The sequence below is a fragment of the Lepidochelys kempii genome, chromosome 7, assembly GCF_965140285.1.
Source record: "Lepidochelys kempii isolate rLepKem1 chromosome 7, rLepKem1.hap1, whole genome shotgun sequence".
Taxonomy (NCBI): Eukaryota; Metazoa; Chordata; order Testudines; family Cheloniidae; genus Lepidochelys; species Lepidochelys kempii.
The window spans coordinates 111,907,531-111,927,006 of record NC_136386.1 but is presented as its reverse complement, the minus strand read 5'-3'; the positions used below and the strand labels follow the sequence as shown (position 1 = coordinate 111,927,006).

The 19,476-nt window shown below is 41.0% G+C and overlaps 1 protein-coding gene across 5 annotated transcripts in view; it reads left to right on the top strand.

The window, feature by feature from the left end:
* Positions 1–19,476, top strand: part of ATRNL1 (attractin like 1) — a 1,086,620-nt gene that overhangs the window by 985,782 nt on the left and 81,362 nt on the right. For all 5 annotated transcript variants that reach the window (XM_073354269.2, XM_073354267.2, XM_073354264.2 and 2 more), the window contains one exon: positions 7,343–7,457. In XM_073354269.2, the coding sequence (XP_073210370.2) occupies positions 7,343–7,457 (115 nt within the window). The remainder of the gene's footprint in view (positions 1–7,342; positions 7,458–19,476) is intronic.

The following is a 19,476-nucleotide window of genomic DNA, read 5'->3' as shown; positions in this document are numbered from 1 at the left end:
CACTCGGAGTGGACAAAGAATCCACTGTTCACTCACCTTTCCTTTTGTTTTCCTTTCCCCTTTCTTGCACCCTTCCTCTCTCTATTCCACATGCCCACCCTTTCATCTTCACCATCTGTGAGAGAGGTGTGATGTCAGCAATATCACTCTCACATACTATCACGTGTTATGTTCAGTCTCCTGCACCAGGAAAAGGGCTGAGTCCTGGTGTCCCTTTTAGCTACACCAGGAAGAGTGCTGGGGGAAAGTTGGAGTCCTGGGAACCACATGGGTGTGGAAGGAGCTGTTATCCTGGGATACAATGTGGTATGACTTCAGGGTGCAAACTTTCCAGGGATAAACCACAATGTTCTGTCAACTGCTTTGAAAACTATTCACTCATTTGTTTATATGAAGAGCAGTGCATTTGCAAGCATCATGGACAGAATAAAGTTAGAGTAAGACTTTTTGCACCCTAACTAAAAATAAGAACAAACTTGGAAAATAAAAATGAAATAATCCAATCCTAACATGTTCATCTTTTCTTTAAAAAATAGTCTAAAATCAGAAGAAAGATTATTAGTAAGAGAACTGTATGCTTCTTATATTTTCCAGGATTAATGTTTTATTAACTCTGATTCTCATTGCTGCCTTTTGGTGCAACATAACAGTTGCTCCTTTTTGTGCAAAATATGGCAATTCCAGTAAATAAATCACAGAAGCTAAGTGCTTTGGGCAAACAAACACATGCCTTATCTCTTCCAGAGAAGCTGTGGAAAATGCATGATAAATTGCACATTTCAGAGAACATGTTATGTCACTGTGAAATAACTTTGATTCATGATTATGTATTTATCTTTAAACAACTGACAAACCTCAGGGTATCTAAATTATTATCATTTGCTCTATGCTTCTATAGTTTTTTGCTAGAGAATCTGAATGACTTACAGTAAGATACTGCCTCTGCTTTCTTAGTCTTAACATTCTATTAAAAATGCATCATTTGGAGGGCAAAAATAGAATTCCTACTGTATTTGATTTTGGATGAACTTCTGGTGAAAATGGTTAACAATAATATCATTTGAACCAATTCGTGTTTTGAAAGAAATTAGTGCAAACTCTAAACAGAAAAGGAGAGTGCTTGTTTTATGGGAGCTTTTATAGTACAATAGCAATATAAAATATATCAATTTTGACTTATGTTTTCTTCATCAAATAAATAAAAGGCATAATGGTAAATTTGTTTCTTGGAATTGTGTGCCTGCATACAATTACTTTTGCAAATAAAGATTTTACTTTCACTGTCTTTCTTAATAAGGGGATTAAGATTGTTGTTATTTTGTTTGTCACAAATAAGAGGGAAGGCCAGGAGAGGTGGCCTACACCAACTATTACTAATAGTTGTTTTGTTTGTTTTAAATGAGGGCCCAATCAGGATTGTGACCCCATTGTGCTGTGCGCAGTACAGATATATATTAAGACAGTCCATGCCCAGAAAAGCTTATTTATTGTTAATTATTTATTTTTTAAAATTTTTGTTTACTGTTTGTATTTCAGTAGCACCTAGAGACTCTAATTGAGATTGTCCTAACACACACTGAGAGACATTCCCTGGCCAAATGAGCTTACAATCTAAATAGACAAAGGTTAAAAGAAACAAGCACAGAGAGGTGAAGACCTTGCCAAGGTCACATAATAGGCTATAGACAGGGCCTACAGAATTCAAGTTTCCTGAATCCTGATCCAGTGGCCGATCCACTACATCAAACTACTTCCTATTAGTGTACAGTCTAACTCCGCACTTGCCTCTCTTACCCTCTTCTCCCCTTCCCATTCCCTTTTGCCCCCTTTCCCTTCAGTGTCCCCTCTCCCTTCATTTTTCTATCCATTTAGCTCATCCATTCATAACTAAACCTACTCCTGCAAAAAAATATTATTGTATGAACATGATTGTAATGGGATATGCTGTCCCTTTAAGCCTAAGGGGGACCAGGGATGTTGGTGTGAGCACAGGCTCAGGAACTGGCCGAAACAGGAAGAGAGGATGTGGAGTTAGCAGTGGGATGGGAAGATACCAGGACACTGTTACTTTAAGGCCCTGGAGCTGGAACTCTGTATTGCAGGGTTCCCCTCTCTGCTGGCCCATTGGGAGGAGCTTTCAGACTGAGAGGAGTATATATAAGAACATAAGAACGGCTATACTGGGTCAGACCAAAGGTCCATCAAACCCAGTATCCTGTCCTCTGACAGTGGCTAATGGCAGGTGCCCCAAAGGGAATGAACAGACAGGTTATTATCAAGTGATCCATGCCCTGTCACCCAATCCCAGCTTCTGACAAACAGAGGCTAGGGACAACATACCTGCCCATCCTGGCTAATAGCCATTGATGGATCTATCTTCCATGAAGCTATCTAGCTCCCTTTTGAACTCCATTATAGTATTAGCCTTCACAACACCTTCTGGAAAGGAGCTCCAGAGGTTGATCGTGTGTCTGTCAACCTGTGAAACTTCCCTCTCAGAACCAGGTGCACGCTGACAGAGCAAATAAGGCAGAACTGGAAGGCTAGGTTTCTGCTAGGCAGAATAAAGGCAACATGGTCAGTGGAAGCATAGTAGAAACTATGTTGGTGTTGTGATGGAACTTGAGTTTGGGACACTGAGGACTATCTTGAATTACTTTTGGGCTACTGACTCAGTTTCAGGGGCGGGCTGATGGTTACCCTGAGAACATCTACATGGATCTTCTAAGAGGGCAGATAGAGGATGCTATTGAAAATGCTTTGGCCACAAGAGGGAGCCAGGTGGACGGTGTCCTCTCTACACTGATTCCTGGGGGAATTCTGTGCCACTGTACACACGCAGAATTCATGTCACCTGCAGATTTTTTTCTCTGCAGAAAATAGATTATAATGGAGAGGTGCTGCAGTTACACCTTTTGCCCACCAGGGGATGCTGTGATGCCAGACGAGAGGGCAGCTGGCTCTGGGCCAGAGCAGCCAGCTGTGGAGAGGGAGGGGCAGTGGCAGCGGCAGCCTTCCTTGGAGCACCTTGGCCGCAGGGCCAAGTGAGGAGGGATATGGCATGGGATATGGGGGAGAAGACAGAGCGAGGCACATGGGGCTCTGGGGTGGGGGTCACATAGACTGGGGTTCAGAATGGCTAGTAGGGGTGACAGACTGGGGCAGGGGCACAGGAGCTAGTGGGGTGACAACATTGAGCCAAGGGCCGAATGGGAGTGGGGGTGAAGGATCGCATGGGGATGGGGTAGCTGAGTGGGGGTGCAGGACCACATGGGGACAGGGTCAAGGGGTGCAGGGCCACGTGGGGACAAAGGGGAGGGGGGATGCAGGGACACAGGGAGGAGGGTGGCTGAGTGGGTGTTCAGGGACTCATGGGGATGGGGGAGGGAGTACAAGGACACAGTGGGATGGAGGAAGAGGGTGCAGGGACACATGGGGAAGGGGTGGCTCAATGGTGGTGCAAGGACACATGGGGATGGGGAGAGGAGTGCAGGGACAAATGGGGATGGAGGGAGAAGGGGTGACTGAGTAAGTGTGCAGGGACACAGGCAGATGTACCTGACTGAATGGGAGAAAACAGGAGTCAGCCAGGGTCTAACAATCCCTCCCCCACAAAAAAGTCTGTTCCATACTTCTTCCACCCACACCCAGCAACCCTCCAGGTTCACTCCCAGGCTCCTTCCAAGCAATTACTTCCCCCTCCCTCAGCTCCTCCATTACCCTTGACTCCCACAAGCCTCTGCACTGCTTCCAAGGGGTGCGGAAAATACGTTTCTGTATTGTAGTTCAAATGAATTATTACTCAAAGTTCTGTATTAATATGCTTAGTAAGGAATCTATTTGTCAAAAAACATTTCCTGAATCTTTTTTGTTGTCTGTATTGTTACAAACATACTTGCTGACTGGTATTTTGAAATCAATGGCCAAAATTGGCGTGATTATATATTCCTATTTTGACAAATAAAATATGCAGAATTTTGAAGAATTTTAAAATATTGTGTGCAGAATTTTTAATTTTTTTGGTGCAGAATTCCCCCAGGAGTAAGTGATGTTTGCCACCATTATATTGTTCATTCTACTCATAAGGTATAGCCCTTTCCCCCAGTCTTGTCTATTTAGACTGTAAGCTCTTTGGGGCATAAACTGTCTGCCACTGTATCTGAACAGTGCCTAGCACAAAACGGCCCATTTCTTAGTTGATTAGGCACTACTGTAGTAAATATTGATTATGATAATAACTACTCATATAGTTTTTATACAATTCTCCTTGATTTGTAATGCAGTTGTAGAAACTTTAAAAGAAAACTCTTCCGATAAGAAAATGGTATTTCTTTTTAGTGTGTGAATCTAGTGAAGCTAACATTAAAATATCTCCTTTATTTTTCTTGTACGTCTTTGTTATGACAGGAGAGGACTCCAGAGCTCCGGAAATAAGAGGCCAGATGCTTGGCTGGTGTGGATAATTATAGCTCTACTGAAGTCAGTGGAGTTACACCAGTTTACACAAGCTGAGGATCTGGGTCTGTTTTTTATCAGTTGCTCCTGGACCCCTGTTCAAAGGACCAGCAAAAACCTAGGCATGACAGAGGTCTCATTTTGAATTTAACTGCTGCAATTGGATGAATTTCATCTACATTCCTTTTGTAGATGCTACAAAAATCATAACTGTTCTTACATTGTGGGGGAGGAGGTTGGGGGGGGAGGCAGATTCATCAGATGTGAGGGATTTTAATACATTTTGATTTGTTATCCACTAGATTATGCCAATCTTAAATTAGACTAGATTAGACTAAATACATCTACAAAAATGCCTCTAAAATATTTGCCACCTATGTACTGAAAATAACATTTATCTATTGTTAAATTTACTGCCGTTTGCTCTCAATTCTTATCTCCGCTGAACTGTAATAAATTTTGGTTACTTGGAGGTAGTTAAATAGAAACTAATAATTGATTTTCATGATGGAAGTGAATTTGTTTTCTTCCCTTTATATCCAGTAGTTTGCAGCATATTTAACTTGCCTAAACTATCATTCCTCTTAGTATATTTGAACCAGTTGACATTTATATATACTTTGTATTTTGCATGTAAATGGAAAAGTTTAATGGCTTTGAATCTCAAATCAGAACATTCAGCTTTCTCTCTTTTGCCTTGCAACATGACCGGCTCACTCTCTAAATATTTACAGACAAGAAAGAGAAATGAATACTTATGCTGATTTTGACCTAACATTTTCAGAAATATCCTCAGTGCTTGATTAAACATTTAAGCTCTGAAATGGGAAATTAGTGAGCACAAAATATGGAAACATGACTAATTGTAAATACTCCTTTTAGAACCTTATCACTTTTTGGCTTTGTATGCTGCTCTGTGTTCCTTCAGTTGCTAGAGGCTTGAGGCTTGGTTACTCAAGAAGACTATGGTTGCGACCATTTATTCCGATAGTTAATTTTAAATGAACAGGTTTATGAGACTAATAAAAGGAAAAGAGCTTTATAACTACACAAATCCATTGCCATGACAAGTATTGGGCTAGATTCACAAAGGGAGCTGTAGACTCAGTGCTACAATACCTAATGTGTCCTGACCCCAGGTGGCTTTCATAGCCCCAAGTCAGGCACCCAGGTTCCCTATATGATGCATTAGGAGAGCTACAAGCCTAAGAATGGGATTCACTAAAGCCAATATGCTGGGAGGGAAGTTGCCTGCTAAACTAGCCAAGAGGAAATGCTGAGAAGGGTGTGACCTAATACCCACCCCTCAAAGGGAATTAGGTCCTTAACTCTAGGTCAGGGAGAAATGCCTCCCTCCACTTAGGGTTCACAAACATGAACTCTTGCCTGGATTTAGGCGCCCAAGGCAAGTCAGCCTTTTGGTGTGCGTGCCTTTAAACCCAACAGAATCATTTTTTTCTCTTCTCCAGTGCCTATCATGCAGTGTTTGAGGCATTCACTTCGATCTTGATCCTGCTCCAAATCAGGCAGAATGGGGATTTGAATCCACCTCACTCACATTCCTTGTGAGTGCTCTAACCGCTGGGCTCTTTGGTATTAGGGGCCATCCCCTGCTGCTGCTGGCTGTGTTTTGTGGGAGGTCTGATCCCGTAGATGGCCTCTGAGAACACCTACTCGAGGAGGCCTACCGACAAGATAGGCAGGGAACACCTAGTTTGAAGATCCTGTCAGGGGTTAGGCACTGAGAAGCTCAGTGACGTCAGGATTTAGGCAATTTTGCACTTGTCCATTGGCAGAAATTTAGGCACCTTGAGTATTTTACCAACAGAAACCTAAGTGCCTAGGTACTTCAGGCACCTAAAGGGTTGAGCAACAACTGAGCAGGGACTTGGAGGATATAAATTTTGAACTTAGGTGCCTAAAGTGCCTCTAGCCCCTTGTGGATCTAATCCATGGTAGTCTCGGTTTTGTATGAAAGAAAGCATATCGAGGTGTCCACTACAAAAACAGCATTTGCCAACAGTTACTACACCTATTATTTAAGTGTTGACACTGAGCTCACTGCTGTGTATCACATGAAATCTGGGGAGTCCCTGCCCCAGAGAGCTCGCACACTAACCAAAGAAAACAAACAAAGGAGACAGACAGGATGCTGTGGAAAATCCAAGAGGGAATGACAAGATTTGTATATGTTTATGGACTGACTTATTTATTTATGACTAAGTTTATATCTGTCCATTTATTATTATTATTATTATTATTATTATTTTATTATTTTATTTTGTTGAGTCACTTCTTGTGGACATAGTGATAGAAGTGAGTCTTTTGGGGGGATAGAATGAAGGATTGTTGGTTGATGTGCAGGCCAGAAAAGGAGGGCATTCCATGGATGCCATAGAAAAAGACATGGATATAGTTATCAAAGAAATGGCTGGATGGGTCATCAGCATCATTGTGAGTGACACAGACTGGGTGACATGAAGTGAAACTAGATTATAGAGATATGCAGAGTTGGAGTTGTTTCACTCTGTTTTTTGTATTATGAAAATACGGGAAACATTGTGGTACTGTCTCTCAGATTCCACTGTACCAGGTCTGATCAAAAGCTGCTGTTTGCTGTGACTAAAGTTCACATCACTAAGTTTGTTGAGAAACAAACTGGTAAATACAATTTTCTGGTGTTTGTGATCATTTTTTCCATTAAATTAGATATGCAGTGTTGTCTATTAAAGCCCATATTTAAGTCAATTAAAGTGGGATGGTACAGTCTGTAAATGTGAGGGACTAGCTGAGAAAAGCAGTGTAGTCCAGCATCACTGGGCCTCAGATTAAAGTAGAAATGGAAAATAGTCTGTATCACACATTACAAAATTATCTTCTTTTTCAGGGCACTCCTAAACCAATTGCCATTGAGCCTTGTTCAGGAAACAAAGCAGCGGTCCTTACTGTATTTTTATGTCTACCGAGAGGATCATCAGGAGTCCCACCTCCTGGTCAATCAGGTAAGAGTCACATTGGTAATCTTTAAGATTATAATCCTGCAAAGCAGTCTGCCTGGGAAGAATTCCAGTTTAATGGACTCAATGAGGACATAAGGGTCTGCCCAGACAAGTCACTTTTAGGATCAGGACCAGTAGATAATGGGTACTTTAGTATACCAGCTGATGAATTTTCATTATTAAGGTCACAGTTTAAATTTAATCTGATGTCTCAAGTGAAATGACCATGTATATTTCATACTAGTGAGCATTTTCCACTCAGCAGCTGAACACATCAGCTTCTTTTCAAGTTGCTTTGAACCAAGAGAAATTAAACAATCCTGACGTTACAGAATCCATTGAGTTTGCTTTGTGTTTCCAGTTAGGCCTGTCAATCTCTTTCAGTTAGAATGCTAGAATTTCCCAGAATGCCAGCCAAGTGAATGTAAGGGGTGTGTGAGTGTGTATATCTGCTTCATTAGTGAGGTGTTCACTTTGGAAATCATCCCAGATCACTTTAAATTGGCATTTCCATTATCAGGGAGCATTTCCCATTGTAATCCACCTCATCTGATTTGTGCCAGATTGTTCTACAAAACTGTGTTGTATCTATTCTTACAAAATGGCCTTGAACAGAAAATAGCTGTGTGTGCTCCATTAATCCTTTGAATGCTAAGTGTGACACTCTATATCTCGGGGGACCACCCTGTAACCCCCATATTCCTCATTTATATATATTGTAATATTGCATATAAAGCATACCATGTGAGGTATCAGAGGAAAGGTTATGATCTGCTGAAAGCCATTGCTCTTATCTAAATATATATATCAATGCTTATGAAATGATAAGAATTGTGTTGTATGGTTTTCACTAAAAGATGCGGTGGGTTTGGGAAGTGCCCAGTTATGAGTTCTCCAGAGACAACAAGGGAGGTAACCAACGCCCGGGTGGGTGCTGAACAGATATCACCAACCATTGTCCAGCAGAGGAGTTACAATTCAATGACTCACTCACAGGAGACACACCGGGGTATTGCTTCACCTTGTGACTTAGCAATGCCCACCAGATATGCCTGGACTTGTGTTCTCCAAGCACATGGACTAAGGCTACAAAACAGAACACAGAGGCTACATGCTTTGCCTTTTCTCCTCCCCGCATCTATGCTGCAAGCAACAAGGACACTGAGAAGACTCAAATAGGGGAGAGTGGCCCAGGTTTCAAGGGTGAAACCTGTATACTATGAACTGCGATATGCAGTGGGGTGAGAAAAACTGCTTAATCTAGATGTTGCCCAGGCTAATAGGGTGGAGAGTTTAGACTGTCTGCTTATATTTTATTTTATTTTGGTAACCACTCTGACTTTTTGTCTATCACTTATAATCACTTAAAATTCATCTTTCGTAGTCAATAAACTTGTTTTACTGTTTATCTTTACCAGCAAGCTTGCCTGAAGCGTTTGGTAAATCTGCTCAGGTTTACAAAGGCTGGTGTATATCCACTTTCCACTTGTCTTGAGCAGTGCAAGATGGTATATTCCTGATGTACAAGGCTGGGAGCTGGGGGTATTCAGCTGGTGCCTTTCTCCGTGTGATTCATGAGTGGCTCTGGGAGCATCCATGCAATTTAGCTGGATGTGGGGCTCCACATGCTGTTGTGCTGAGTGATAACAATGCCTGGAGGAGCTTGCTGCCTCACTAGCAAAGCACTGTGAGAGACAGCCCAGGCTGGAGAGTTAAGGGGGCACAGCGGTGCCACAGTCCCAGGCTACACCCCAGGGATCCCGTCACAATAAGTATAATATATATTTTATTGTATTATATATAAAATGGTCATGACAAAAGAGTGAGCAGAGCAATCTGGCACAGATCAGATCAGGTAGATTATTATGAGAGTTGCTGCCAGATAATGGAAATGCTGTTTCAGAATTCACTGGGATGGTTTCCAAAATGACTACCTCCATAATGAAAAGTAAGCTGTGTAGTATGTGCTAGACAGTGTGGTTTATGAATAACTTGTACTCTTAAACAGCCAAAACTATATCCTCTTAACCTTCAAAAATCCATTTGAGATTAAAAAGTATTGAATAATAACGATGGGCAGAATTGGTTGCCCAGTGAAGAAATCAGCAGGACCAATAGTTATTTCTTAGCCTTTTGGGGCTGATCACTATCTGTTATATTAAAGATTCCTTTCTCTCCTTTAGCTACGGGATGAGGATTTAGTTTTTCAGATGCCACTGCTTTTTTGTTGGAATATCTTTTCTGGAAGTGTGATGTAAATAGGGGTGATACTGTGGGGCATGGTGATCAGGGAGAAGGGCGCATAGAACGTATCTAGTTCACATGTTAACAAAATGAAGCAAAGACATAATCATGATTAAAGCTCTTACTTGTTTTCTTCTTAAAACAGAAATCTAAGATAAGAAAAAAATAAAGGTAATTTCTGAAACCTGAGATTAAGATGTTTCTCAGTGTTTTTTATTTTTATTTATTTACCCATGATGTTTAGCTATAGTAAAAACAGTATTTGGCAAGTTATTTTCGAACCAACTTTGCTTCACCTTTTGCTATTTTAAAGAATAATCACCACACTGTGCTGTGATTCACTGGTCACCAAAAGAATGTAATTTTCAAAATAGGAGTTAAGTACAAAAGTGTAGGTGCGCCATTTTGAACATTTGAGTTTACATGGAGTAAACCATATTTATGTTTTTACAGTTGAAAAATGACATTGTCTCCTGCTTCTGCTTTATTTTATTACTTATTCTATGTTCCACTAGCTTCACAAGTAAATATTTCAACAATATTCCTTTGTTTATTACTAGATTCGTTGTCAGCCTTTTAATGTTTATAAATCTGTGAAATTTTAAAATCCCTTCAGCAGCTTTCATTTCGTTCAGGGTCAAAAGAGAACAAAACTGCTTGATGTTTGCAACTGTGCCGATTCATCCATTAGATTATATTGCTGTAATCTTTTTTCTTAAGTGTAATGAATTTTGGTACTTGTGGACTGCTATCACTGTATGTAGTCATGCATAAGGTAGGCAGAAGCTATTATGCAAGTTTCTTGGGATACCTGTAGCTCTGCTAATTCATTTCATTCCTGTCCTGCAGCACTACCTGCTGTTTCATTCTTCCTGGGAGCAGACACTGCCAACTGTGCCAAGCTGTTTGAAATTATATGGAGCTTTGTGCTGTTAACATATGTTTGCTATGCAGTCAGTTTCCCTTAAGACCAAAGCTAAGTTAAAACAGTGAGGCTCAGGTTGAGGGAAATTGTACATGCAATAATTATACAACACCAAATAATCTTAGATTATTATGTTACTTGTATATAATCTCCCTAGAGCTCTTTATATGCATTTTAGGATAAAACTGTCATTGAAGCAAATAATTTTTTAACAATTATAAAATAAGATAATAATGTTGGTTCTCATTTTATAACAGAAGAATGTGGGGTTTATTACTAATGAGCTTATACTGTAAAGTGTTGGAATAGAATACATATTTTTTTTATTCTTAATTTTAAAAATCCCAGTAGTCAGGAGGCCTAATTCTTCTCTCAGATGTCCAGGCAAACTTCTTATTGAAGTCAATGGAGTTGTATCCCTGTCTTTGAGTACAGAAGGGTACAGGATCCAAACAAGTTTGTTGGGCACATATTGAAAGTAACTGTGATGGGGTGTTCACCACCCTTCCCCCTCCCCCCCAAATAGAGTAATATAGGTCACAATGGACCAATTAACCTTACCTGCTGCACCTGGAGGGAAGCCAGTGATTGTTAAGCACTAATTGAAGATGAAGCCCAGCTGTGAGAGGAGCTGGGCCAGGTGTATAAAGTCAGAAAGTGAGAGCAGAAAGGGGCTGCAGGGAGGAGGTCTACAGTCACTTCCTAGTTGGAAAGAGAGTTGGACAGGGTCAAGGAGGATATCCAGAGAGAGAAAGTGCTGGGGTCCTGTCCTGACTAGGTTTTCTCACAAGAGGCCGAAAAGGCCACAGTGTGAGTAGCTGAGGGAAAGGGGTTCCAGATGGGCAAGAACTAATTCTCAGATCTAGCCACAAGGAGGTGCACGCGGGGGTCAGTGGAACCTCTTCACATAAGCACTAATTAAAAAATAAGATTAGCCTGGATTTGAGGAGAAATGAGAACTAAATCCCTGGTGAGGGATATCAGTAAGCTGCAGATCAAGGAAAATTTACTGTGATAGAAATTAATTTTTAGTAGCAAATTTGCTGAACAGATCACACACCTTCTCTGGTTCCTTAGCTGTGTCTCCTGAGTTGCTTTGTAGCATAGCATCAATATTAAAATTCAATGTTCAAGCAAAATAGCTGTTCTCTGTACAATGCATACATACATCACGATAAGAAAAATAGCTTGTTCTAAGACACATTTTACTGTACAGTGGAGGCCAGAGATCATTCACTACTGTTATAATCTCTGACCTTTGACTTTAAGTACCCTAAATGCTTAATTGTACCAAGGGAGAACTGTTAGTGAGGGCAGCTATATGCAAGGTTCTAACAAGGACTAAATTATACATCAGAAATGGTATGGGCAGTAAACTAAACAAATCTCACAATAAGAATGTGAGAGATAAGAGGATAACACATGAACTGTTTATAAAAAAAGATGCCAAAGATATGAGCAAGTGAAACACTACAGTAATGGTCTCTATGGGGGTGTAATTTCTAAAGTTCACTAACATATTGTGCATTAATTGGTCCATGTAGACCCTGCTGGTGTGCACTAAAGGTTCCCTCATGAGCTTTAACATAGTACTTTTTCAAACAGCACTATTAAAACACACCAATAGGGTCTATACATATCAACTAATCTGTAACATATTAGTTTGCTGTACAGTTCTCACTCCTGTAGAGTGCATTACCCCACCATGCAGATTAGCCCTAAGAAATTACTAATTCAAGGCTTGAATGCATCGTTCTGGTGATATGCTGAACAACATTGAGAGAATAATCTAGCAATGAAATAAATTCTCTAGAATGAAGAACAGAGCCCATGTTGTGATGAACAGTAAAACCAACAAGAACTCACACTTTGGGGTATAACATTACTGGACAACGTTCATGAAACTGTGACAAATGTTGGCATGTTCCTTGGAGCTGACCAATAAATAACATAGTCAAAGAAAAATGAAAAGAGAAAGCGAATAATGCAGTATGATATTTCTTTAAAAATAAAGATTTCAGAGTGAGAAAGAAAGATGCAAATGATGTAAAAACAAGTTCCCTTTCCAGCAACAAACACCCACTATTATAGCTGGGGCTGGCAGTAGTGCCTCTTCAGCTTGCCTGACACTTCTCATTATAAGAACCTGATTTCACTTGCTTATAACATTGCCAAACTTTGACCGTTTGGGCTGAAGTTTTATATGCTGTGTGTTTGCCTTAGACTTGTTTTTTGTTGTTGTTGTTGTTTTGTTTTTTTTTAATTTTCAGCCAAAATCATCCCACTAGCCTCACAGAGCAACTAAATATGCTCCACCCCCATAGCCATGGTGGCAACACTGGGCATTTTCTTTGATGGCCACTCTCAGTTCTCCAGGCCAGAGAGGAGTGAGCACTGGAACTGAGAGCAAGGAATCTGACTATCGTGTGTTATTAATGACCTCCCCGCCCCCACTGGGCTCAGATAGCATGGAGGAGGAAGCCGTCTGATTCAAATGCAGAGGGGACAAAAGCCAGGCCATGGGAGATGAAAAACAGTAGATTGTAGCAAGGAGTCTAGTGAGACTAGGACTCGGGGTTGGGGAGAAAACCTAGGACTGTGTGAGCAAGGAGGTTGCAAAAGGGAGTCAGAAGCTGACTGGGCGGGAAGGGGGGAGGTTAAGAACCAGCAGAATGGGAGGCTGGGAATGGTTGGACAAAGAGCCAAGGACTTGGAGTCCAGGTGGGAGAGAGGAGGCTTTGGATTCTTTGGGCCAGGGGACTGGAAGTGGGGAGGCTAGGGAAATAGGAGTGGGGGACTGGGAACCAATTGGCTGGAGTTGACAGGGGAGACACAGAAATCAGATAAGGTAGGTGTGGAGAGACGCAGGCAACCTTAATTCTGACATTTCCAAAGTTTTGAATGCTTGACTTTGCAACTTTAATGATGTTCTTTTAATGTAGTTTGTGTGTAATATATACATACGCTGGATATAAGGGTAATAAGTCAAAGGATAAGCATCCCATAGCTACATATAAGAACACTTATTTGCAGGTGTGAATCAACAATAAAATAAAACATGCTTATTAATGAAAAAGCTTGTAATAAAATAGTTTTAACAGTGGGAGTTCTGGAACCCATCCAAGTTTTGGAAGCTACTTAGGGACTTCCTGGTGCAATGCCTATAATTATGAATGACAGATATAAAGTTAAGTAGACTTCTTCAGTGTTGTTACCTAAAAGCTATTTTTTGATATTTTAGAATAAAAAATAGAACTTCACAACATTCTGGACACATTGGATATAGTATTCAATCCCATTTAATCTACAAGCTACAGTAGAATCATAGTACAATAATTTATTGATTCTATCTGCCTCTTCCCTTTACCATCATAATAAAAAATGATTCATTAAGTGTTCTACAAGACAGTTAGCTCTGGATAGGGGTCTCTTAACAAGAATGTTTGCTTGATTTCTTGATTAAAATGCAAAGAAATGGTGATCCCTATCATTAGACACATGAATGTAAAAACTATGTTAATTGTGAGGAGTTGTAGCATATTACATTTCAAGACATAATACAAAAATAATTCTGATACTTGGAAACAAAAACTCATTAAGATTTTGTAATTGTTTGAAAAAATGTTTAGGCCCAGTCAAACATTCATACTTGTACATGTAACTCATTGTGCAATTCAGTGGGGCTGCTAATGCACCTCTGAGGCACCAGTAGATCCTCAGCACTTTTAGTTGCCACAAAAATGTTTTTGGCTGAAAACTTAATATCCTAAAAACTTAATATTTACTAATAAAATAATAAATGTAAATGTATGATGATCATAGTATCGGATCAAGAAGATCTTCCAATGAAAAATGTTAGTAAATGATGTTGATAGGAATAAGCTGTTACCAAACAAATGCAGAGGATGGTGGCTGCAATGCATGTTGATATCTTTGTGCTGAATCTGTGATGGCCTTTTTTCTAGTTGGAAGGTGTTTATAATGGCAGTGCAGACCCTGAGAGAAGTGAAAATACACAACAAATTAATGCAAAAGCAGTATAATGCAACAAAAGTGAAATGATTACAATAATATATATAAAATGACAATTCACTAAGGGCTTGAACCACAGTGCCAATGCACAGTGTTTCACATATGAGCAAGGTAAACAGATGGGAACCACAAGAAGAACAGTAGAATCGAATCTGCATTAATGAGTGCTGCTTTGTTGCCGCTGCGTTACTCCAGCCTCTTTTTTTACTTTGCTCCTTGGAGTGTAAGGGAAAAGGTGTGCAAAGAGTTTAAGGCGTATTTCTATTCAGTGCAGAAGACTATGCATAGTCCTTGATTTTATTTGTGGCTATGTGTAGCCTCTGTTCACACTTGCACTGGAACGCAACAGCCTTGTATCAAATAGTAAATCTCTAATGCAATTTTGTTTTACAAGTAGATATTTTAGTAGCTTTCCTAATACATGGTGATTGTACAAATGATTCTTTGGCTGATATATGTATTTAAGGGTACTATATGATATGCATTAAGCATTTATTTAGTGTCACACATGTCCACAGTACTTTAAAAAACACAGAATAAGACTTCGTACCTCAAGAGAAAACTGAAGATGGTAGTTAAGAGTAGTAAGGGAAGCATAATTGGTGACTATTAGTATAGGAAAGATATATTCAAGAAGCTAGTTATAAAGAAGGATTTGAAGGACAGGCAGGGAATAAAATGGGAGATGCTTCTAAGCATAGAGGTAAACATGAAAGCAAAGCATAGAGAGCATAAAGGAAACAATAAATAAAGAGATTTGAGAGGAGCAAGAGGAAATAAGAGTGGAGGTGTAGGTGGGAAGAAGATTTTATAGTGCAATGAAGGGCAGAACAAGAAGCCTTGAATAAGATGCTTTAGAGCAGGGGTCAGCAACCTTTGGCACCCGGTCAGTCAGGGTAAAGCCGCTGGCGGGCCGGGCCAGTTTATTTATCTGGAGCGTCTGCAGGCATGGAGTCCTGCAGCTCCCACTGGCTGCGGTTCGCCATTCCTGGCCAATCGGAGCTGTGGAAAGCGGCACAGGCCGAGGGACATGCTAGCCACTGCTTCCCACAGCTCCCATTGGCCGGGAACGGCGAACCGCAGCCAGTGGGAGCTGCGGGGCTCCATGCCTGCAGACGCTCCAGATAAACAAACTGTCCCGGCCTGCCAGCGGCTTTACCCTGATGGGCCAGGTGCCAAAGGTTACTGACCCCTGACTCAGTCTGTTCATATCCCCACTCTGCCTGAGCTGGAGCAGGGATTTTAATCTGACTCTGTCAGATCCCAGCGGAGTGGCCTTGCCCCTGGGCTATAGAGTCATTTTCACTCTTTTGCTGGCCCAATGAATATTTAAGTATTTATGCAAAATGAAACAGCTTCAAGCAGAGAGGCTGAGAGAGACCCACCACAGAGTACCTGATAGTCTACTAGTAAGGGCATTTACCTGAGAGGTGGGAGACCTGAGTTTAAGTTCCTCCTCTGAATCAGAAAGAGTGGGGAGATTAACCCTGGTCTCCCACATCCTGGGTGCATGTTCTAACTAGTAGGCTTCTGGGTATCCTAGAGGACATCACTGGCAGTAATTTAGGTGCCTAAAAGTTTAGGAGGGGGTTTTGAGGATCTAGATTTTGGACTTAGGTGTTCATGGACCTAAAGACCTTTGTGGATCTAGGTGGTTGACCCTGCAACGTCATTTCACATCTTACCTTCTAAAGGCACATTGTTTTATGCATTTGACCAGGAGTTCTTGTCACAAATCTGTCCATGGTAGGGTGCCCCCATTAGACTATGTGGGGAGTACACACACATGATCCAGTTGCTCCATCTCCACCCCTGTGGGTACTACAGGACATCTTTCCAGCAGGCTGGCACTTACCTTTTGTACAGGGCCTCTCAGCTGTCTCATCCCCTCTCTGTGTTCCCAGTGATGCCACCAAACAATCCATAATCAACAAGAGGGATTAAGCAACAGAAAGGTAAAGGAAAAACCTGTAAGCAATTCCTTCCAGGATATGGCCTCTCTTACTTCAGAGGGACTCTGGGAGTATCAATGTCCATTTCAGAGTTAACTGGACCACAGTGCAAGCCTCAATTTTTCCCCCTTTAACTCCGGGGTTCTTCACCCTCCTTCTGTGAGTGCAGGGGCTCTGTAGACTGTCGGTCCTTTCTCCAAAGCAGGAGACGCTGAACATTATATTCTTTTCCCTGGCATGTCCCCAACTGAGTGGAGTTCCCTCTTTTTAACTCCTCCTGCAGTCTTGGCATAATTTGCAGGTACAGCAGGGCAGAGATACTCTAGCCCAAAGCAGCTCTGTAACCTCTTCCATGCTAGTGCAGGGTTTATTTATCCTGTCACAACTCTCTGTATTAGATGCTTATTTTGAATGTCTCTGTGAATAACATACAGTGTCTTCAGGGATACTTATCCTTACTGTTATAGATTGTGTGCATCTTGAACCTAATCCATCTCTCTTATCTATGGTATGTTTAGGGCACACATCACCATGCTCTGAAGGATATTGTATCTCAGTTACCACAGTACCAGTGGAGTGTTCAAAAAAGTTCAAACAAATTTCCGAAAATGTGTGAGAGAAAATCAGAATTACCTTGATAGGAATTTAGGGTTAGACATGAACATTAAAATCATTATTAGAATTGATTAAGAAGTGACTTCAGGTTACAGATATTCAGAAATCATTATGTCTCTGACAACTCGTTTGTAATGTAAAGAAGTCAAGTCTGGAGCTGTCCTTTTCAGTTCTCTGTAGCTACTTTGCAAATCAGCTCTCTGTGTAATGGTGTGTGGACATTTTGTGCTCATCTATTTTGGAGATCATCTTACTGAAAGGGTTGCTTTCTCATACCAAGTAAGACCTATTTTTAGGTGTAACTCTATTCCTTCACTGCTTAGTTCCCTTCCTCCTTTCTGTATCAAATGAAGGAACAAACTTTGTTTATAGCATTAATACTTTGAGGAGACACACATTTGTAAGTGACAGATGGTGCTAATGCTTGCTTTAAAAAAATTTATGTTAATACCAAACAACAAAGTAAATCAACAGTATTCTTCCACTATCACTAGCAAAATAATAATAATAATTTTTTTTTGCAACCTGCAGGGTAAAATCTTTAAATAAAAAGCATTAAAATTTGCAGCACATCCATATTAGAGCTGATGAAGTAGCTGTACATTGATTTGGTTTGGCCTTACTTTTAGAATTTGAGGTAGTTCTGTTGTAAATGAGTTTTAAAATCAATCTAGCTATATTACCTTGATTTCTTTGTATTTCTCAAACACTTATCTGGAAAGGAGATAAGCACTTTAATCTGAAGAGCAACGTACAGCATAATGTAGGTTATGTATCTTCCACAAAGTTGGGCAAGAGTAGTTCAATAGCTGGCAAGTAAAGGTTATATGCAGCATCACCAGCAGTTTTAAGAAAAAGGCACATGTGGTTGTTTTTGCAATAATACACTGGTATTTCAAATGTAACGGGGACTTAGTTTAATAAGAGGCCTATTAATAAAAACAGTAAGAAAACTTTAACTTTCTACCACAAGTTACTCATGATCCAAACCAAAACTTTTACTGACCTTCCACAGTCCTGGGACCTGATTTTTTCCCCCTGCTTTGGACCTTGCTGCATCATTTAAGCCCCAGTCTGCAAATACTTAGGTATATACTCAACTTTACACACATAGTCACCTGTTAAAGTTAAGCCCACATGTAAAAGTTCCCAGGACTGGGGCATTATACCTGTGTAAAGTGAGTGTAAGAGACTACTACATCAGAATAGTAGCATTTTTATGTGTAAATGACTACACAAGATATCAGGCAGTAATGGAACAGCCGCTAGTGTTTTTATCTTACAAGAAAATTAGCACCAATACATACAGAGGTGGCATCTTTCTTCGTCATCATTGAAATATAAGTGTTTTTCTTTGTATTTTCAGAAATAACCTAGTGTTTTCTCATTAGGCATGTTAGGCCTTGTCTACACGATAGAGTTTTGTTGACAAAAGTTATGCTGCTTTAATTAAACCTTTGTTGCATGTCCACATAAAGTTCCTTGGGTCAGCAGAGCACTTCCACACTAGCAGCTCGTGCATCGACACAGAGAGTAGCTATCCAACTGTGCATTTGGTCGCAGGATGCTTTGGGAAGGGTTTGCAATGCCTCATGGGGCAGGTACGGCATCACATGGTGCAGGTTTCTCAATCACATCTTTCCATGGGCATCCTACTAGATTGCCAGCTGCTTTTCCACTGAAGTGTATGTGGGGTGAGGGGGAAAGAATTTGTGACACAGAGTGTGTATGTGAGGGTGGGACAGAGACACAGTGTGTGTTGGGGAGTGTGTGTGTGTTGGGGGAGAGTGAGTGTGTTGGCATGCCGTCTCTTTAAGTTCAGACAGCAGCCTGAGCAACCAATCCTGAGACAGGAGACGGGGACACCCCCAGCACATCAGCCCCTGGTTCTGCACAGCAATCTTTATCCCTTCCCCCCTGCAGCAGCACCCCGCATTGTTCTCCCAGAGCCACCGCCGCTGCTGGGAGCCCTGTCCTCAGCAGCTCTGTGAGCTCTCTAGGCTGAGGAATGTCAAAGCTTCCCAGAACTTTGAAAGGGGAGGGTCACTTGCCTGCATAGCTAGAGGCAGTGCAGCCGAGTTCAAAACAGTGGGCAAAGTGGGCACTGTGGGATACTGGGAGAGGTGAGTTATGGCGACATAACGAATGGCAGCATCTACACTGATGCTTTCTCACTTCAGCTTTGCTGGAAAAAGCTCTATGCCTCTCGTTGAGGTGGTTTTATTTTGTCAGCAAAACAGGAATTTTGCTGCCA